The following is a 23,309-nucleotide window of genomic DNA, read 5'->3' as shown; positions in this document are numbered from 1 at the left end:
CACCAAACTTGAACAAAATGTGCTTGCCGATAACTCCTTGGCCAGGTTTGATAACTAGCCAAATCGGCCCAGGCACTTTGAAATTATGGCCCTTGACCAAAAATTACTGAACCATTCATACAAGTCCATCTAGACTCACTAAATATATATATAAAGACAGACTTACTATTCAGATGATTAGGCAGTTGTGGGAGACATGCACTTTTCTCAAAAGCAGCTCTAGTTTTGATTGATATGTCATGGTAAAACTTTTAAGCTTAAAAAGAATTAACAAGGTTTTGTCTTTTATTGATCTTTGTACCAGGGTAGGTGTAAAAACTTAAAAGTCTAGAAACTTGTTTTTCATCATTTTTGAGCAAGTAGGTCAAGATTCAGACCTCAGATTTACAGATCGAGAGGCAGTGAGTTTGATCCCTGGGCGAGGCATATGTTCTCTGTGACAATTTGATAATTGACATTGTGTCAGAAATCATTCTTTCTCCACTTCTGAATCATATGGGTAAGTTTGCTGTTATTTGTGGAAAAGAGGTTAGCACTGGTATAGAATCCAGGAACTCTTGTAAGGTTAGGTGTCCTTCATTACTTAGGTGAAATTTTGTTGGAAAAAAAATAGTGCTAAAACAGACATATTATATGATGGTGCGTCAGCCTGTCTGACAGTCATATTTCTTGTATCCCCGTTCAAGTTATTTACTTTAAACTTTGCATGTATTAGGTGGCAGTGGGATGATGTGCAGAGTGAACACCAGAATTATTTATTTTACCTCCTCCTCTGATCTAAAACTTTGGTCATATGTTGCCCAGCTTTGTGATACTCATGAGTTTGTTAGTCATGGTCATGATTACATGGCAACATATGTTACAGATCAGATATTTTCAGTGCTTGATAAACCCAATAAATGCTTGGTCCAGCTAGCTTTTGAGTTTAACAAATGAACTGTATATAGATCAGGTACATTATTTTGTAAAAAGCACAGAAAAATCAACATAATTATCATTGTGGTGTCCCAAGATTTTCTTTGTCACTTTGGGAATGTTGAGGGTCAATTTTCGAAAACTTGTCTTGTTTTTGGCCCAAGTAAGTAAATTTTTATAATGCATATAAATCTTAAGAGCCTTTTTTTATGTTTTGTTATTCCTGAAACAAATTGTCAGTAATAAAGTAAGGATTTTTGTCTGATGTATTGAGAATTTTCAAATTACGCAATTTGTAGGGAAAAAATTATACGTTTTGGGATTTGGAACAGTTTTCAGCAGAAAGCCAAACACTGTACAGACAGTATTGATTAAAATCACCCTTTCATTCCAAATCTGTATCAGTTGATTTTGCAGTCTTAATTGAATAGATGGTTTACAGTAATTGACTAGAATGTATATGGTAAAAAAACAGGTGTTGCTCCCGATGTTCAATAATACCACACTGCTTGCCTTGCTTGTGTTTTGCTCTTGTTTAGAACAGGAAATGACTGTGATACAGGGTGGGGCCTCCGTGGCTGAGTGGTTAAGGTCGCTGACTTCAAACCACTTGCCCCTCACCAATGTGGATTTGAGCCTTGCTCGGGGTGTTGAATTCTTCATGTGAGGAAGCTATCTAGCTGGCTTATTGAAGGTTGTTGGTTCTACCCAGGTGCCCCTGCACATGATGAAATAATGCAGGGAGGGGCACTTGTGGTCTTCCTCCACCATCAAAAGCTAGAAATTTGCCATTTGACCTATAATTATGTCGGTGTGACATTAAACTCTACAAAACAAAAGACTTTTAAACAGAATAAATGCATTTGTGGTTACTAAACACATTAAAGCTAAAAAATTAACCACTGACCTTTTGAGACATTTTATTAGTTTCAAATGAACAAAAATCAATTTTCTTTGTAAGAAAATGAATGGGCTGCTTTTAAATGTCATTGGTGTAACAGCCGAGGTAAAGGTATTGAACTGATAGATAAAATATACAAGAAGAACGCATGTCAGAATGATCAATACAAGTATTAAAAGCTTGCAAATAGGCTTGTCAGAACATCAGATATTAATGTTGTTTTCACTGTTGCAAAGAAAATCTTTCATGAGAAATTTGCATGTAGAAAAGGATATTATATTACTTGTAGAGATATACATCTTGGGAGACATACTTTAATTATGTCTGATTTGATGTTCTTCAAAAGGTAAAGCTGGAAATAGAAACTTTGGTGTCTGTTTCATTATGTTTAAATCCTTTGAAATAGTGTCGGATTTAATTGCAAAAAGATAACTTTAGAGATACAGTGGAACCTCTTAAGAGCAATTGTTCTGTCTGGAAGGATTTTCATACTGTGAAATCATAAATTTTCGCTTGGGAACTAATGTTTTGTTGACAGTGTGCAGAAATTACATCCAAATGGACAAATAAAATTTGTGCTGTCATTTCATTGAAATTAGTAATCTATGTCTCAAGTCCCCACAAAATAGTCTTTAGTTAGCAAAACCATACAATTTTATGCCAATGAAATGAAATGATTTCATGGTGGAGAGAGCCTTTAAGTACAGTGAAAACTCTCAAAAGCACAAACAGCAGCTGCTAGAAATTGTACTGAGAAAGTTGCAGTGTAGATGTGTAGAAATTGATTTGCTAAGAAGTTTATATTGTAGGAAGTCTGTAGAGAGTTGCTTGCTCTTTTAAGGTGTTGTTAATAGAGGTGGTACCTGACAAAAGGTGAAGTAATAAAATAGGACGAACTTGGGCCAGACTTTTTTTTTTTTCACAGCTATGTAGATTTCTGTCTCAAGAGTGATTCTAGTTTTGAAGATGTCTGTAATTCATGTGTTAGAAGATTTAAATGGAAATGCATAATTTTTATATGTTTATTTTATTGTTTTACAGGATGGCTGATAGTAGTATACCAGCCAGTATGAACGGGATGCCGATGGACGACGATGAGTTTGAACGTAACTTACAGGAGATTATGGATGATGGCCCAACGCTCAGTGATAGCAGTAATACTGTACAGAGTGGCTCACCACAGAAACCACAAGTGACACAGTCAGATCAGCTGTCAGACGGAGGAGGTTCACAACAGTTGTCGATGTCTCAGTCCCTTAATCTACCACCAGGTTAGTGACAAATGCTTATATTCTGCACAGTGGGTTCCTGCATCTTTGTAATTTTAACTATGAATACTCTAGCTGTATTGGTAATGCAGGCTAAAATTTCATAGACTTTGTGGTTTTCATGACAATTAACCTAAATGTGTTAATCTCAAAAATGAATGTTACTTAACAAATTTTATGAAATACTGAATTATTTTATATTCAGAAATTCTTGTCACCTTAAAATACCTGATTTAGTGAAATTACAAAATTTCATGATCTAAAAAATGGTATCACAGTACCTTCAATCGGGGACTTAAACACAGTTGTCCAGAATTGCCATCAAAAGTTGTTTTACAATCTGTACAAATGAATTAAATGTTAAACTGTTCTTTTATGTTCCTAAATTTAATTTTTTTCCAGAGTACATGTATCTAGAGATTGTAAGTTTGCAGCCTGAATCAGACGATGTGGCTGAGCCCTTGATTAGAAAATTGTTTCCATTTCTCAAGAAACAAGCTAAAAGTTGATGAAGTATCTACAAGCTTCCACTTAAGTTGATCTTTTATAAATAAGTAAACCTTCCCCAGCATAAGCTGTAATGTCATTGGCAAAATTAAGGTTTCAGTACATTTAGTAGTATGGGTACAATAGGGATCTCCATAAACATTTTAACAGCATCTGCCGAAAATTGTGGAGAAAAAAAATCAACAAACGTAACTGTGGTGAACTTCAAAAGAAGAAATAACCATGTAAATATATTTCAATAAATTTTCAGTGGTCTGAATTATGACACATCTTGCATGCCAGACAGGAGTTTTGGCCAATGCTAGAAAAACTTGTCTTACACCCCGGGGTGTAAAATAACTCAGGGGCTGCATTTCATGAATGAATTAGTAAATTAATACGCTACTATAATAGAATAGTGCTCAAAACAAAAGCATTTGCTTTACTTCATTTCTTCTGTTAATTAAAGAATAAGGCATGCAAGAAAAGTCTGTTTTGCTGTAACTCGGCAGAGCCTTGTTACTGCCTAAACAGTTACCCTTGAGCCAGATATTTCCATCCACACCTACAACCAGTGAAAGATTGTTATAATCTCCCTGTTGAAATTCTGTATATATATAACCTTTTGTAACTGAGTGTAATGAATCATTTTCTGTATCTTAAATGCTTCAGCTTCAAAACCAACACCAGTGATCAAGTCGCGGAGTTTAAATGGTGATTTTGTTCCTAGGCAGCAGACAATGACACAGACTGCACACAACAAACTCGAACAAGTGAAGAATTGGAGTATCAATACGTACAAATGTACAAAACAGTTGTTATCGGAGAAATTAGGTAAAGGTTCACGGACTGTTGATCTGGAGCTTGAAGCTCAAATTGAAGTTTTGAGAGACACGAAACGTAAATACGAGAATATATTGCGGTTGTCGAGGACATTAGCAAATCATTTTTCCCAAGTTGTTCAAACACAGAGGGCGCTTGGTGAAGCGTTCTCGGAACAGGCTCAGAGGTCAGCAGAGTTGCAGGATGAGTTTACGTACAACTGTGAGACACAGAGGGCGCTTGTGAGAAATGGAGAAACTCTGTTAGGTAGGTATAAATGTGGGAAGTTAGTGGGTGATTGAGACAATTTTTAGGATGGTACAGGTAGATTGTTTTGAAATGGTCTTTGGTGTATTTTTCATTTGAAGCTGTAATTAACTGTAGCGTATTTGCTGAGAAACAAATATATAGTGGACGCAACTTGACCCCGATGGTTGACCTTTATATTATAATATATAATTAGATACAACCTATTATTGAAAAGGAGTGTACGTAAAACTCTTCAGCTCTTTGCATTCATAAATTTAAAATTGACGGCAATCCTAGGCACCCCATTTTTATACGCCCGTTTGAAAAAACGGGACGTATTATGGGAACGCCCCTGGCGGGTGGGCGGGCGGGCGGGTGGGCGGGAGGCGTCCACAGACTTTGTCCGGAGCATATCTTCTACATGCATGAAGGGATTTTGATGAAACTTGGCACAGTTGTTCACCATCATGAGACGGAGTGTCATGCGCAAAAACCAGGTCCCTAGGTCTAAGGTCAAGGTCACACTTAGAGGTCAATGGTCAAATTCAAGAATGACTTTGTCCGGAGCATATCTTCTTCATGCATAGAGGGATTTTGATGAAAGTTGGCACAATTGTTCATATCATGAGACGGAGTGTCATGCGCAAGAACCAGGTCCCTAGGTCTAAGGTCAAGGTCACACTTAGAGGTCAAAGGTTACAAGAAAGAAAACTTTGTCCGGAGCATATCTTCTTCATGCATGGAGGGATTTTGATATAACTTGGCATAAATGTTCACCACCACGAGGCGGAGTGTCATGCGCAAGAACTATGTCCCTAGGTCTAAGGTCAAGGTCACACTTAGAGGTCAACGGATACAAGAATGAAAACCTTGTCCGGAGCATTTCTTCTTCATGCTTAGAGGGATTTTGATATAACTTTGCACAAATGTTCACCACCACGAGGCGGAGTGTCATGCGCAAGAACCAGGTCCCTAGGTCAAAGGTCAAGGTCACACTTAGAGGCCAAAGGTCAGATACAAGAATGACTTTGTCCGAAGCATTTCTTCTTCATGCATGGAGGGATTTTGATGTAACTTGGCACAATTATACACCATCATGAGAGGAAGTGTCATGCGCAGTTCCCTTCTTTAGAATTACTTCCCTTTGTTGTTACTATAAATAGCTTATATTGTAACTTTTTCATTACTAGTCGTAGGGAAAAATCGAGACCACTTTTCTGTAGTACAACATGCTTGCTACATCCAATTATGAGGTGTATTTTGACCAATCTCTACCTGGTAGAGATTTTTGTGTGGACTTGCAATTTTTTTTTGGATTTTTTTTTTTTTTTTATTATCTTCCCTTAGTTGTTACTATAAATAACTTATATTGTAACTTTTTTATAATTGACCGTAGGGAAAAAACAAGACCACTTTTCAGTGGTACAACATAGATGTTACTTTCAAATTTTAGGTGTATTTTAATGTATCTCTACCTGGTAAGGAGTTTTTTTGTGGACTTAGAAAAACAAATGACTTACAATGATTACTAAACAACCACAAAATTAAAATTCCATTTGCAAATACAGGTGCTAGAGTAAAGAAATTTGCTGTGACGGGCGTATATTGTGACATTCTTGCACTCTTGTTTTACAATGAAATAATCGATATGAATAATCAGCCTAAGGTCAACCATCGCGGTCAAGTTGCGACTACTATACCTGAAAGAAATCAGGCAACAGTATTTTGAAAAAAAAAAGCAACAGTGTAATGATTGAAAAATAGTAGAAAACAGAAACTAAGCAGTTTTCCATTTTATGTTCAAACATCAGAAATTCCAAGTATGTGACAGTAACATGCGATATACAGAATGAGATATATACTGTCGAATTAAAAAATGTGTCCTTCCGGCACATGCACAGAGCGTCTGACTTCAGATTTTTTGGAAGAATACGCTTTTTCCTTGTGCTTAATAAGCGTCCACATAACTTGCCTGAACCACAATGTCTTGCACATCAGTACAAATATGGGCAGTGTTGTTTTTATTCCAAAATCTACCTTTAAAATGATATGGCATTGATCCCTCTATGGTAACATACGATGTATCGAATGAGATATTTACTGTTGAATTAAAAAAGTAAATGTGTCATTCTGTGTTGTAATTAGACAGTTCCTTTCAAATGTTATGGGATGAGTTGAAGTCAGATCAATTTCCGACTGAGGCAGTTCCTTATTTCATATTATTTAAGATTCCAGGATGGAGACAAACATTGAAATATCAGCAATTACATATTTGAGCCGCGCCATGAGAAAACCAACATAGTGGGTATGCGACCAGCATGGATCCAGACCGGCCTGCGCATCCGCGCAGTCTGGTCAGGCTCCATGCTGTTCGCTTTTAAAGCCTATTGGAATTGGAGAAACTGTTAGCGAACAGCATGGATCCTGACCAGACTGCGCGGATGCGCAGGCTGGTCTGGATCCATGCTGGTCGCAAAGCCACTATGTTGGTTTTCTCATGGCACGGCTCATTTTATTAATTAGTAGCTTATTTCAAGTGTATTAGGATCTTGACATTTTATTTATAGAAGTTGCAGTGTATTATCATAAATCATATTTTCTACAGGAGCTATGAATTTCTTCACATCATCAGTGAATACTTTGATCAGTAAAACAATGGATGACACCCTCATTACAGTGAAAAATTATGAAACAGCAAGGTATGTTTGTTGATTGTATATTTTTGTATATATTTATATTGTGCTTGCTGTATACAGTCAAGCCTGAGCAAAAAACAACAATTAATTGATCTGTAGGTTTGCTCAATGATACAGAATCACAGGCGGAGCGGGTAAATGTATGGAGGCTTGACTATCTTTCCATTACTTTGGGAATGGGGTAGGTGCCTCTGTCATAAAGATCAAAGCTTAATTACAAGTAAACTTTCAAATTGTTAAAAGTATACAAAAAATATATGTATTTCTTTGATCAAATTAAAGTGAAATTTGACTTTGTTGACAAACAATAGCCGCCGATATCTTAACAGTGAAAAAGGTCAAACAGGTGAAAGTGGTCTTAACGTTATGTTTATATACAGTACTTATCTAAAATACTGGAGACTGATTTTATCACAATTGTTGGAATATAACATATATTAGGCTAAAGTTAATTTGTTGTGTTTTATCTATCAATGTTGATTTCTTACTAGTGCTAGTACTACTCTGTTTAAGAGTGAGAATGTTTACAAAAGATAATCAGATGTTTCTCCTGCCGTCTTCATTTGAATCCTTAATTATTTAGCTCGACTATTCGAAAAATAAGTAAAGCTATCCTGCTCACAACGGCATCGGCATCGCACCTTGGTTAAGTTTTTCGTACCAGTCCACATTTTGACAAAGTCTTTTGGGATAAAGCTTTGAAACTTTCAACACTTGTGTACCATCACCATATCCAGTTTAAGGCAAGAGTACACAACTATGGCCCCTTTTATGGCCCCTTTTAACTTACAAATCTTGGTTAAGTTTTTTGTACCAGTTCACATTTTGTGTAAAATGTTTGACATATGGCTTTGAAACTTTTATCACTTGTTTATTATCACAGTCTCTGTCTATAGGCAAGAGTACACAACTCTGTCAACTATTTTGGCTGCATTATGGCCCTTTTTGGACTTGGAAATTGGTTCAGTTTTCGTGCAAGTCCAAGTTTTGTCAAGACTATTCGATATGTCGCCTTGAAACTTTGAACTCTTGTTTATCGTCATGATTTCCATCTGTAGGCAAGAGTACATTACTCTGTCAACTATTTTGGCTGAATTATGGCCCCTTTTGACTTGGAAATCAGTTAGTTTTTCATACCAGTCCATATTTTGCTTAACCTGTTTGTCATATGGCTTTGAAACATGGACCACTAGTTTGCCATCATAGTCTACATATGCAGGCAAGACTACATAACTAGGACAAGGACTTTAGCTCAGTTATTGCCCTTTTTTGACATAGAAATTAGATATGGCTTTGAAACTTAGAACACTTGCTTACCATCATGGTCACACATTGCCATATAGTCCAAGACTTATCCAAACCCACAAATGCAGGTACATTGTTTGTCTTATCTTTTCTTTTTCTTTTGTCTGAAAATCTCTGGTAATATTTTGACCCCATACTTCCATCAATTCTTCGAATAGACAGCTCTTGTTTACTTTTTTGTACTAATGTGTAGCAGATATGTATTATGTACTTTAAACTTTAATACTGAAAGTAGCGGATATGTATTATGTACTTTAATACTGAAGTGTGCTTTGAATTGATGTGATAATTTGTGTTTATGTATATTTATATGTGTTGTAATGTTTTTGTTGATTATCAGTTGATTTCCATAATGCCATATTTCATGCTGCTTTACATTGAAGTCGGATTTTAAGGTACATATTTCTGCAGCAGTTTAGAATGGGTTTTATTTTGTTTCTATTCTGTCTATATGTTTTATATATTTATGCCTGCCCTTTGAGGTAGAGGTGTTCTTTGCTCATGTGGGTTGGTCTGCCGATCTGTTGGTAGATTAATGGGTTTTGAATCAATAACCAGAGAACACTTCGGCCTACATAGGACGATTGCCTATTCTAGATGACACCTATTGAGGTCAAGGGTAAAAGCCTTGGTGATACTGAGACTTAAAAAAAGTCTAAAGTCAATAAGTGGGGAAAGCTTAGGCCGGCTGTGGTCAAACTTTGTGGTGGTTGCCTTTTTTCATTTGATAACCCTTATTATTTGAGGAGTGGTTAAGGTCTCTGACTTCAAACCACTTGCCTCTCACATATGTGGATTTGAGTCTTGCTCCGGGCATTGAATTCTTTATGTGAGGAAGTCATCCAGCTGGCTTACAGAAAGCTAGTGATTCCACCCAGGTGCCTGCCCATGATGAAATAATGCATGGAAGGGCACTTTGGGGTCACCCTTTACCATCAAAGCTGGAAAGTCTCCCATATGACCTATAATTGTGTCTGTGCGATGTTAATCCCAACAGAAAAAAAGTCAAGGTTACAGCTTAGTTGAGACTGAACATGGTGGCATTTTGAATTATCACTGTGAATAATTTTTATGGAAACACTGCAGAAAAACGGCAGAGGTATAGCAGAAGATAAGATGTTTTATAAATGATTCTCTCATACTTGCTTTGACTGATTCTGTGAACTTTTCCAGATATTTTTGTTTGTGGGGTGTCCTTTGAAGACATACACATTTGACATGTATATTTGAAGTACAAAAGAAAAGCAATCTCTTTATTCAGCCATTTTAGCTTGTCTGATTATATATATATTCTACAAGAAACTATTTTCACATGATCATTGATGAATGTGTTTGTTAAGATTTTTAGCTCAACTATTTGAAGAATAGGTAGAGCTATTGGACTCACCCATGCATTGGTGTTGGCATCCCGATTTGGTTAAGTTCTTGTCTGTAAGCTGGTATTTCAGTAACCACATGTGGCAATGGATTGAAACTTTCCACACTTATTCACTGTGATGAACTGACTTACATTGAAAGATTACATACCGCAACTCTGCTTTGCATTTTTAGCTCATCTGATTTTTTGAAAAAAAATGATGAGTTATTGTCATCACTTGAGCGGTTGTCGGCGTCGGCGTCGGCGTCGGCGTTGCCTGGTTAAGTTTTATGTTTAGGTCAGCTTTTCTCCTAAACTATCAAAGCTATTGCTTTGAAACTTGGAATACTTGTTCACCGTCATAAGCTGACCCTGTATAGCAAGAAACATAACTCCATCTTGCTTTTTGCAAGATTTATGGCCCCTTTTGTACTTAGAAAATATCAGATTTCTTGGTTAAGTTTTATGTTTAGGTCAGCTTTTCTCCTAAACTGTCAAAGCTATTGCTTTGAAACTTGGAATACTTGTTCACCATCATAAGCAGACCCTGTACATGAAGAAACATAACTCCATCTTGCTTTTTGCAAGAATTATTGCCCCTTTTGGACTTAGAAAATCAGATTTCTTGGTTAAGTTTTATGTTTAGGTCAGCTTTTATCCTAAACTATCAAAGCTATTGCTTTAGAACTTGCAACACTTGTTCACCATCATAAGCTGACCCTGTACAGCAAGAAACATAACTCCATCCTGCTTTTTGCAAGATTTATGGCCCCTTTTGGACTTAGAAAATATCAGATTTCTTGGTTAAGTTTTATGTTTAGGTCAACTTTTTCTCTTAAACTATCAAAGCTATTGCTTTGAAACTTGCAACACTTGTTCACCATCATAAGCTGACCCTGTACAGCAAGCAACATAACTCCATCCTGCTTTTTGCAATAATTATTGTCCCTTTTGGACTTAGAAAATCATTTTCTTGGTTGAGTATTATGTTTAAGTCAACTTTTCTCATAAACTATCAAAGCTATTGCTTTAAAACTTGCAACAGTTTTTCACCATCATAAGTGGACACTGTACATCAAGAAACATAACTCTATCCTGCTTTTTGCAAGAATGATGGCCCTTTTTAGACTTAGAAAATCATGGGTAGGACAATATTTCTATTATACAAAAAAAATCAGATGAGCGTCAGCACCCGCAAGGCGGTGCTCTTGTTACAAATTTGACTTCGATATTCATTCAATTAAAAAGGCTATTGAATAGTCAAGCGTTGCTGTCCTCCGACAGTTCTTGTTTGTTTTGGTCCTTCTTCCTTTTATAGCATGAAAATATTTAACTTTTTTATGCCCCCAAAGGGAGGCATATTAGTTTTCAACTGTCCGTCCGTTCGTTCATTCGTCACACGTTAACTTTTTGCATGAAGGCCAACGTTAACTTCTGCATGAAGGCACTTTACTTGCGAACCACTGCACCCAGGGCCTTCAAACTTCACTTGCTGATAGTGCTTATTGAGTACATGACCCCTACTGACTTTAGGGGTCACCAGGTCAAAGGTCAAGGTCACAGGGGCCAATGTTAACTTTCTGCATGAAGGCACTTTACTCGCGAACCACTGCACCCAGCACCTTCAAACTTCACTTGCTGATAGTACTTATTGAGTACACGACCCCTACTGACTTTGGGGTCACCAGGTCAAAGGTCAAGGTCACAGGGGCCAATGTTAACTTTTTGCATGAAGGCACTTCACTCGCGTACCACTGCACCCAGGACCGTCTAACTTCACTTCACATGCTGATAGTACTTATTGTGTTCATGACCCATACTGCCATTGGGGTCACCAGGTCAAAGGTCAAGGTCACAGTGGCCAATGTTAACTTTTTGCATGAAGGCCTTTTACTCGCAAACCACTGCATGCAGGACCTTCAAACTTCACCTGCTGATAGTACTTATTGAGTTCACGACCCCTACTGACTTTGGGGTCACCAGGTCAAAGGTCAAGGTCACAGGGGCCAATGTTAACTTTTTGCATGAAGGCACTTTACCTGCGAACCACTGCACCCAGGACCTTTAAAGTTCACATGCTGATAGTACTTATTGAGTACACGGCCCCTACTGACTTTGGGGTCACCAGGTCAAAGTTCAAGGTCACAGGGGCTAATGTTAACTTTTTGCATGAAGACACTTTACTCGCGAACCACTGCATGCAGGCCCTTCAAACTTCATGTGCTGATAGTTCTTATTGAGTACACGACCCCTACTGACTTGGGGGGTCACTAGGTCAAAGGTCAAGGTCACAGGGGCCAATGTTAACTTTTTGCATGAAGGCACTTTACTCGCGAACCACTGCACGCAGGACCTTCAAACTTCACATGCTGATAGTACTTATTGAGTACACGACCCCTATTGACTTTGGGGTCAAAGGTCAAGGTCACCAGGTCAAAGGTCATGGCGCTGCGGGGGCATTTGTCACCATTAGTGACAGCTCTTGTTTAACTCTGAAAAGCATCGGAGTTTTTCCATATATGTATTAAGAATGTATCAGTAGGAATTATGAAATTATTTGATTTTTGAGGAATGAAAGTCCAAGGTTTTGGACAGTTATTTTACTTTGATTTGAATTTGTTGATTTCAGATTTTGAATATAAAATGAATAGGTATTTTTTTGTTGGGATTTAATTTTAACAATTGATACAACCTTAAAATCCATGAAAATTAATCCACCAGAGATATCATTGATTTCACAGTAAATACAAAATTCTTGCATATTTATTATACGCCCGAAGGGAGTGTATTATGTTATGACGCCAGTGTCCACCTGTCTGTACGTCCATCCATCTGTCCGTTAACAATTTCATGTCCACTCTGTAACTCAAACCCCTTGAAGGATTTCGAAGAAACTTGACACAAATGTTCACCATATAGAGTCGATGTGCAGATGTGCTTCAAGGTCAAGGTCACACTTAGGGGGTCAAAGGGCATACCTTCAGGCCTATATTGCTCCACATTGCGGTGTTCTTGTTGTTTCATATTACAGCAAAGGATGTAACTAAGTTGACTTTGCCATCAGAGGAAATATATTTTAAGGCAGGCTACAAATCAAATGCATCTTCTGGTTTATTTTTGTTATATTTTTTTATCTTTTCAAAATTGCTTGAACATTTATGTTGCTTTTCAGGTTGGAGTTTGATGCATACAGAGCAGACATGGAGCACCAGAACCTTGCACCACGAGACTCGGCCAACATTGCTAAATCAGAGGAGTTGAAACGGAAGTTTGAGGGACAGAAAGAAAAATATGATAAACTTCGGGCAGATGTTGCAATAAAACTCAAATTTTTAGATGAAAATAGGGTAAGTATAACATTGACTGGTTGCAGGCAGCATATTGATATCAGGGCCCTTTTGAAGAACAGATGGTATACTGTAAAATTAGTTAATTTTGTAGTCATAAAATTTTGTGGTTCTGCTTTAGATGCCAATTTCATTGAGATATGAATTAATGGTTCTCCTTGGTTGTTGGGGTTTAAATTTCATGGATTTAAACAGCCATGAAAAATTACATTATAAATGTCAGATTTATATAGACTGAAAATCCACAAACATTTGTACCCTGCAAGTATTAAAAATTTCACAGTATTAGTGTACTCATTTTTTTGGGTCATTAAGTCAAAGGTCAAGGTCTGAGTGCCGGTCTGTGGGCTGAAAACGAGCAGTTCCACTCAGTTGCTGAAGAATGCTCTGATCTATAGCAATACTGCGTAGGATAAGTTGTAAGGTCATAAGGTCAAAGGTCAAGCATACTTCTTGTTGATACTAAAAAATAACTTTATTTTATTATATAAAAGCTGTCCAAAGATTTTTACAGCTTATTATGTCTCCCTGCCTCTGGGGGAGACATATTGTTTTTGCCCTGTCCATCCGTCCGTACGTCACACTTCATTTCCGATCAATTACTGGAGAACCATTTGATCTAGAACCTTAAAACTTCATAGGGTTGTAGGGCTGCTGGAGTAGACGACCCCTAATATTTTTGGGGTCACTCCATCAAAGGTCAAGGTCACAGGGGCCTGAACATTGAAAACCATTTCCGATCAATAACTAGAGAACCACTTGACCCAGAATGTTGAAACTTCATAGGATGATTGGTCATGTAGAGTAGATGACCCCTATTGTTTCTGGGGTCACTCCATTAAAGGTCAAGGTCACAGGGGCCGGAACATTGAAAACCATTTCCGATCAATAACTTGAGTACCACTTGACCCAGAATTTTGAAACTTCATAGGATGATTGTACATGCAAAGTAGATGACCCCTTATGATTTTGGGGTCACTCTGTTAAAGGTCAAGGTCACAGGAGCCTGAACATGGAAAACAATTTCCGATCAATAACTTGAGAACCACTTGACCAAGAATGTTGAAACTTCATAGGATGACTGAACATGCAGAGTAGATGACCCCTATTGATTTTTGGGTCAGTCTATTAAAGGTCAAGGTCACAGGGGCCTGGTCATGTAAAATCATTTCCGGAAAATAACTTGAGAACCACTTGACCTAGAATGTTGAAACTTAATAAGATGATTGGACATGCAGAGTAGATGACCCCTATTTATTTTGGGGGTCACTTGATCAAAGGTCAAGGTCACAGGAGCCTGAACAGTGACTTGAGAACCACTTGGCCAAGAGTGTTGAAACTTAGCGGGATGACTGGACATGCCAAGTAGATGATCTCTATTGCAGTCAGCCATCAGTGTCTCTTTGACTTTCGCTCCTGACCCCTATTGGCTTCTTGCCTATAAGACTTTGCATTGGGGGAGACATGCGCTTTTTTACAAAAGCATCTTCTAGTTCTTAGCTTTGAACATCTAATGTTAAATAAGGACTCATAATTTTATCTCGCAAATGAGAATAAGTGTAGAGAGAACATTCCAAACCTAGATAAAAGTCTTTTATAACCAAGGAATGTTAATAAGATAATAATCTATCATCAGGAAGAATTAAATTGCTTTTGCATATATTACTGTATAAAACATCTGAAACAATATTTTCCCTGCAGTTGTATAGAATTTCTGTGCTTGTAAGAGAACAGAAATAAATCTAGAAATTTTCATTGATTAAAGTACTTTGTATTCATAGAAGAAACAGAACTGTCTTGATTATTCAGTCATTTTGTTACCTAGTGACAGATTGATTGCCATGCAGGAGTTTATAGATTTAAAGTTGTTGCTTCTGAATATAGAGAAGACAGTTTTACACAGATCAAAGTATTATGTAAAGAGTGTACATTCAATCTAGGGACCTCTCTAGACAAATGGTTGTGGTTACTGACAGCAACTTACAAGCCCCCAACATCTGTGGGTTTGAAACTACTGAAGATTTGTTGAATTTGTGCGAGAGCCATCAGTCTGGCTAACAGAAAAGTTGATTGTTCTGCTCATGTACTCACCTGTATCGAAAATAATGTCAGGAGGTACATCTGGGGTCTTCCTTTACCATCAAAAGCTGTAAAATCACCATTTGACAAAAATTTTGTTTGTACAACTTTAAACCCAAGAAACGTCATTTAATCAGACAGCTTTTAAAGCAGTGTGAAAATTGACCATTTTGCTTATGCTACACTAAAAACTGATTGTGGGAACTTCATTTTACTATTATATGCTTTATTTGAGAATGTTTATCCATTCTGCAATATCTGTGGCTTTAACTAGTGAAAATGTCAGATGTACAAAATTTATGTGTATGCTTTTGCTTATCTTAGCATCTTCCTGGGTGATTTCAGTCTCATGAGATTTTGGGTCGCAATTATGTCTTTTTCTACAAGGGGAGATATAATGTTCTTGTCTTGTCTTTCTGTCTGGCTGTCTGTCTGTTGGATAGTCATAAAATCGTGTCATTGGATCACTTTCTTTGTATTTGTTAACTTCTTCCACATTGAAGATACTCTTCTCAGAAAACACTTGGTCAGACCTATTGCACTGTATATATTGCACTTCCTGATTTTCTATTACATAAATTTTTTGCTTGTATATTTTCAGATCAAAGTGATGCATAAGCAGTTACTGTTGTTTCACAATGCGATCTCAGCGTACTTCAGCGGCAACCAGTCAGCACTCGAGGCAACATTGAAACAGTTCAACATCAAACTGAAGGCACCAAATGCAGAATCACCGTCCTGGCTCGAACAGTGATAACATGTCACCATATCGCTAACTTAATCTCATTCATTTATCGTCCGACATTGTAAACTGCACGTAATGAACACATCTAAATGTGGTGTACACAAGGTGGATTGCAGATTGTGAATTATCCATTATGAACTACACATTGTGGTCTACACATTATAAATGTGAACTATACTCTGTGAATTAAATTATGAACACAGTGTGAGTTACAAGGCCATCTGTACACCCATCTGTATATCAGTAACTTCTATATCGGCTAACATGCCAAACAGACATATTTTAAGTTTAATCTTTACAGAAGTTGTCAGTGTGTTAATGGATTGTTTCAGTGCTGAATACAGGAACAGAGAAAGATCTTCACAGAAATTGAAGAAACTGCTGAAATGACAATTTACAAAACATACAGTCAGTTTAAATGAAATTATTAGTCTAGATTAATTTATTTGTAAAAATGTACTATAGATGTGGAGGAAATGGCAGGAAAACAGTACTGTTTGTACTTAAAATTCAAATGGCCCCTTTTTTTCCAGATCACTTTGAAAACATTTAATTTGATGGGTTTGGGTTGACATGGGCATTTCATTAGGATATGAATTCATGGATTTCAACTTTTAAAGATGAAATTAATTGGAGTTTTGCTTGTTCATTGGGATTTTATAGGTTGACTTAACCATGATGAAAAGAACGTTACCCATTGATATTAATGATTTTGCAGTTAAATAAAGAAAGTGTGTCTGCCTGGTCCCATTGAGATCTGAAACTTAAAACATACTTGGTCTTTTAATACGACAAACACTAAATTGAGAATTATGGTGTTTATTTTCCTCAAAGAGTGAAAATGTAATAATTTGCAGGAAAAAAACTTACGAATTTATTTAAGAAATGTATTCTGTCACAGTATGTTTTAACTTCAAAATGTGTACACAGGCACAATGCATGTTGTAAAGTTGTTTGCACTTGAACATTTTATTAAGTTTAAAAGAATCATATGGCAGAGTATTGTTTTAATGTGGTATTTTAACTCTTGTTATATTGCTGTTTAATTTAAAAGGACCTTGTTTCATGGGGTCCAAATTTCACCCACATCCCTCCGTCAGGGAATATACATTTTTTCAGTACTTGCGTCAAAAAGTATTGGTTATTAAGCCATATGTTCCTTTTTCATGCGACTATTGAGTTTATCATCATACAACGATGCAGCAGAGAAAAGTTAAGGGACATTCAGAATGCCTTTAGAGTTTATTTCTTTGTGGCATTTTATGTTTGAAGGACCAAGAATAATTTATAGGCTGATGGTATCTAACTGGTATTATTGTTACATACATGAACATTGTTATTTTCCAGGTAACAGCATATTTAGATATTATATATAAGCTTTTCTTTGTCTGACAGTAGTGTTCAGTAAAAGCAGTAACAAAGAGTATGTACCAACAAACTATGGGCTTAATTTCTCAGTGCTTCTTGTAACAGTAGGCTGTAGCAGTGATTTGTTTAAGATATCAAATTATTACTTTTTGTAGTTTTAAGGTGGTGGCACCATAATGGCAGTCAGTGTCTGTGTGATTTCATATTCTTGTTTACTTTTCAGTATTCTTCTGATGGAAATGTAGCCAGTCAGAGTCCCGGCTTTCCATTTGTATCACAAACTTGAGAAAACATGAGCCGCGCCATTAGAAAACCAACATTTGCGACCAGCATTGATCCAGACCAGACTGTGCGGATGCAAATTCACTAAGTTGGTTTTCTCATGGCGCTGCTCACATAATCGAACAGAAATTTACGATTGTTATTACAGATCCACTACCTTAAAATGTTTCATTGTTCTAGGATTGAAGTAAAAAAGGTGAGATAAGAATGTGCATTTTTCACAAATTTTAAAATTGTCTTTAGACAAGAAGTAGGCAATTATATCTTTAAGGGAGGTAATAACAAACTTTCATAAAAGAAAAGAGCATGTATTTCAAACAGGAAATACAAATCCAGTGCACATCTTTCATTTACTTTTTTTGGATTCTAACTTTTAACTAAAAAAATCATCAACAAAAGAATTTAACTTTACTAAATATATAAACTAATTGTTTCTAGGGCTACATTCCAGTTCAGTGTCATGTATAACAGACTTTTGCTAAAAATCTTTGTTTTTTTGAGTCGGCTAAACGATGTAATCGTTTTGACGAGTCCTTGCTATCCAGCGATTCTCTAAGTCTAAATGGACCAAATAACACAGTGAAGCGATGTAGTTCCATTAGATTTCTCAAACTTCAAACAGTTCACTGCAAGAATGAAATTAAGTTGCGTGAATTCCCTTTGACCAATATACGATGTAATCTGTCATATTTATGACTTGTAATTGTGCAATACTCGAATGTAACTCATTAAGCATAACTGTGCATTTTATGAATTGCGCAGGCTTACAAAGCTTGCGTAACATCCAGCGAAAGACAAAAAATAGTTCCACAGGGCTCCAGATAAGATGCGTATTAGCGTAAATTACGTATAGAAATAATGCAAATACGCATGTGTAATAATTTCTAAACGTATATAAAATTACAGAAATGCACACAATGCTTTTTTAAAAACAAAATCTGAATCATCTGGATGCGTTAGGTAACATAGCCGATCCCGATCAGCCTTAATTCTCCCACATTGAACGTATACACGCATCCTATGATCTCTATAAACTTTGCGTGGGTTTCTACACACACACATGAATTTTGCAGTCAGTAAACGGATAAATTATCGGAAGAAGAAGCTCTTACTGGTTTGTTTAGTTACTACAGATATTAAAAATGATTTTAATTCTTATTTTTCGAGAAATAAACAAATCGGCGAAACATTAAATTGTATTTTCTTGTAGTTTTTGAAATCGAAAGTAGATCGTCTATGTTTTGCGAAATGAAACAACTTTTTATGAAAAGATTTAAATAAGAGGTATTTTAACCGTAAACTTCAATGTCAGATACTGCCAATTGCTGCTAAATGTCTTCGTATCATCACAATTTGTAAAATATATTGTTCAAACTGGAGAAAAGTGTAATCGTATCCGGATATAATATTTTGGGTAAATATCGAGCTGTGTTATGAAATTTTAAGAAAAAAAACTAAAAACAAACTGAAACTGGTAGACTATACTGTCAGTACATCAATCATTAGCCGACTCAGGCCATTCAGGCCTTTGATTTTTTATTGGAAGTACACATTTATATTGTGCTTAGCTATACATGTATTAATAGTGTACTATTTTATACCTAACATACATGTCCAGTTTATACACAGAAACATAATAATTTTATATTTACTCAGATACTGTGAAGTACTTGTTCACATGTGGGTCTAATAATTATCTTTAAATACCTTTAACTACCTTTAAAACAATAATTTTATAACCTGAGGTATTTACAGTTTTTGGATGAAATACCTTTCTTTTTTGAAGTTTTTTTATTGTTGATACTGCAGACTGCTGTCAGTCTGAAGTAAATACCTTTGAAATTATAGTCAGCTAGTCAGAGATGAGACCTCATTGTTGGATCTTGTTTCAGGAACAGTCGTTGCTGTTACTGTGTAGGGTCAATACTGAAAATAGCCGCAGCCTTTTGTGTGTGGTTCCCAGAAGTATGACCTGTTTTTAGCTCACCTGTCACATAGTGACAAGGTAAGCTTTTGTGATCACGCAGCGTCCGTCGTCCGTCCGTCCGTGCGTCCGTCCGTAAACTTTTGCTTGTGACCACTCTAGAGGTCACATTTTTCGTGGAAACTTTATGAAAATTGGTCAGAATGTTCATCTTGATGATATCTAGGTCAAGTTCAAAACTGGGTCACGTGCCGTCAAAAACTAGGTCAGTAGGTCTTAGAATAGAAAAACCTTGTGACCTCTCTAGAGGCCATATATTTCACAAGATCTTCATGAAAATTGGTCAGAATGTTCACCTTGATGATATCTAGGTCAAGTTCGAAACTGGGTCACGTGCCATCAAAAACTAGGTCAGTAGGTCAAATAATAGAAAAACCTTGTGACCTCTCTAAAGGCCATATTTTTCATGGGATCTGTATGAAAGTTGGTCTGAATGTTCATCTTGATGATATCTAGTTGAAGTTCGAAACTGTGTCACGTGCGGTCAAAAACTAGGTCAGTAGGTCTTAAAATAGAAAAACCGTGTGACCTCTCTAGAGGCCATATATTTCACAAGATCTTCATGAAAATTGGTCAGAATGTTCACCTTGATGATATCTAGGTCGAGTTCGAAAGTGGGTCAAGTGCCTTCAAAAACTAGGTCAGTAGGTCAAATAATAGAAAAACCAAGTGACCTCTCTAGAGGCCATATTTTTCATGGGATCTGTATGAAAGTTGGTCTGAATGTTCATCTTGATGATATCTAGGTCAAGTTCGAAAGTGGGTCACGTGCCGTCAAAAACTAGGTCATTAGGTCAAATAATTGAAAAACCTTGTGACCTCTCTAAAGGCAATATTTTTCATGGGATCTGTATGAAAGTTGGTCTGAATGTTCATCTTGATGATATCTAGGTCAAGTTCGAAACAGGGTCATGTGCGGTCAAAAACTAGGTTAGTAGGTCTAAAAATAGAAAAACCTTGTAGCCTCACTAGAGGCCATACTAGTGAATGGATCTCCATAAAAATTGGTCAGAGTGTTCATCTTGATGATATCTAGGTCAAGTTCGAAGTGGGTCACGTGCCAAGTAGGTCAGTAGGTCAAATAATGAAAAAACGTGATCTCTCTAGAGGCCATATTTTTCATGGGATCTGTATGAAAGTTGGTCTGAATGTTTATCTTGATGATATATAGGTCAAGTTTGAAACTGGGTCAACTGCGTTCAAAAACTAGGTCAGTAGGTCTTGAAATAGAAAAACCTTGTGACCTCTCTAGAGGCCATACCCTTGAATGGATCTTCATGAAAATTGGTCAGAATGTTCACCTTGATGATATCTAGGTCAAGTTTGAAACTGGGTCACGTGCCATAAAAAACTAGGTCAGTAGGTCAAATAATAAAAAAACCTTGTGACCTCTCTAGAGGCCATACTTTTCATGGGATCTGTATGAAAGTTGGTCTGAATGTTCATCTTGATGATATCTAGGTCAGGTTGAAACTCGGTCAACTGCGTTCAGAAACTAGGTCAGTAGGTCTTGAAATAGAAAAACCTTGTGACCTCTCTAGAGGCCATACCCTTGAATGGATCTTCATGAAAATTGGTCAGAATGTTCACCTTGATGATATCTAGGTCAAGTTTGAAACTGGGTCACGTGCCATAAAAAACAAGGTCAGTAGGTCAAATAATAGAAAAACCTTGTGACCTCTCTAGAGGCCATACTTTTCATGGGATCTGTATGAAAGTTGGTCTGAATGTTCATCTTGATGATATCTAAGTCAGGTTTGAAACTGGGTCAACTGCGGTCAAAAACTAGGTCAGTAGGTCTTAAAATTAGAAAAATCTTTTGACCTCTCTAGAGGCCATATTTTTCAATGGATCTTCATGAAAATTGATCTGAATGTTCACCTTGATGATATCTAGGTCAGTTTCGAAACTGGGTCATGTGCGGTCAAAAACTTGGCCAGGAGATATAAAAATAGAGAAACCTTGTGACCTCTCTAGAGGCCATATTTTTCATGAGATCTTCATGAAAATTAGTGCGAATGTTCACCTTGATGATATCTAGGTAAATTTCAAAACAGGGTCACGTACCTTCGAAAACTAGGTCAATAGGTCAAATAATAGAAAAACCCTGTGACCTCTCTAGAGACCATATTTTTCAATGGATCTTCATGAAAATTGGTCAGAATTTTTATCTTGATAATATCTAGGTCAAGTTCAAAACTGGGTCACATGAGCTCAAAAACTAGATCACTATGTCAAATAATAGAAAAAAACGACGTCGTACTCAAAACTGGGTCATGTGGGAAGAGGTGAGCGATTCAGGACCATCATGGTCCACTTGTTTAATTTATAAACTCAGAAATTTTTTTGATTTTTTAAAGGAATCTGAATAAAATTTGTAAATACATGTATGTTTGTATGACTTGATTGTGTTTTATTTAACTGAACTGTTTCTTAAGTCTGTATGTACACTTGTTATGTGATCAAATCATTGCTTTGTGTGCTTGTGTTTTTCATACTTTTCTCTGGGTTGTGGTACATTACTAATAAAGACACCAAAATGTTGGTAACACCTGCTTGGTGGTCTGAATTGTGAACCATATTGTGTAACAGTTAGTATTACAAGAGAGATGCTATTTTGAACTGTTAAAGAATTGCTTTCCTTTCAAAAGCATGCACTGTACTTCTGGATAATTTGATACGGTCGAATTCTGGACAATTGTACCTAAAAAAACATGTGGTTTTATTTTGGTACTGAAAAGTGTAATATTGATTGTTAAATTTATTATACAGCCTATTATATATTTATTAACCATTAGCATGCTGGATACGACTGATTTCTGGCAGTGCAACCAGTGTAGATCATGATCAGCCTTCACATCCGTGCACCCTGATCATGATCTGCACTGTTTGCCATTCAGTCAGTATCTTTTGGTAAGTACCCCTTTTAACATTTAATGGTACCATCCAAATTGAAAGATGGACAAGTTAATTATAGAAATTTAGCATGGTAAGGGTTAAAGGAAAAAGGCATTCAGATTGTTTATCATAAAATTAGCCATCGTTCAGAGATGCCCGAGAATTTAACCTTGAGCATTAAATATCTGTATATTGGAACAAATGTGTTATATTGGATTATAAATAATGGGAATGCCTTGATTAGTTTCATTCCAACATGCTTATAGAAATATCATAATCAAACATATGCTGATCTACATGCGTTGCGGATATCATGAGGCAAATTTGACTTCATAATGGTCTCTTACCATTGTGCATCAAAGCTGGCTGTGGTTAATATCAGAATATAAAACCCTCAATTGTTAAATTGGCACACAAATGTGAGAACGCTAATTTTGATATGTTCAGTTTTCCTTGTCAAGTATGTGTGGCACAGTCAGTTATTAACCATTTTCAAAAGGTCCCAAAGTACAGTAGTATAAAAATGTTATAGGATAGTCATCTAGAGCACACCATTTTTGTGAGTGAAAAGCTGTAACAACATTTAAATTGGTTACAGAAACATTGG

The 23,309-nt window shown here is 36.6% G+C and overlaps 1 protein-coding gene across 2 annotated transcripts in view; it reads left to right on the top strand.

Moving 5' to 3' along the window:
• LOC123556991 (arfaptin-2-like) overlaps positions 1-22,284 on the top strand; it is a 34,059-nt gene extending 11,775 nt beyond the window's left edge. Inside the window, exons 1-6 of one of the 2 annotated variants that reach the window (XM_045348150.2) lie at positions 2,033-2,162; positions 2,858-3,087; positions 4,243-4,659; positions 7,247-7,340; positions 13,172-13,346; positions 16,027-22,284. In XM_045348150.2, the coding sequence (XP_045204085.2) occupies positions 2,137-2,162; positions 2,858-3,087; positions 4,243-4,659; positions 7,247-7,340; positions 13,172-13,346; positions 16,027-16,179 (1,095 nt within the window). In that variant the 5' untranslated portion in view covers positions 2,033-2,136 and the 3' untranslated portion in view covers positions 16,180-22,284. Of the gene's footprint in view, positions 1-2,032; positions 2,163-2,857; positions 3,088-4,242; positions 4,660-7,246; positions 7,341-13,171; positions 13,347-16,026 lie in introns of those variants that run through there. The other variant, XM_045348149.2, reaches the window with a different exon arrangement.
• The last annotated feature ends 1,025 nt before the right edge of the window (positions 22,285-23,309 follow it).

This window comes from Mercenaria mercenaria, chromosome 5, assembly GCF_021730395.1.
Source record: "Mercenaria mercenaria strain notata chromosome 5, MADL_Memer_1, whole genome shotgun sequence".
NCBI lineage: Eukaryota > Metazoa > Mollusca > Bivalvia > Venerida > Veneridae > Mercenaria > Mercenaria mercenaria.
This window is presented reverse-complemented; position numbering and strand designations above follow the sequence as displayed.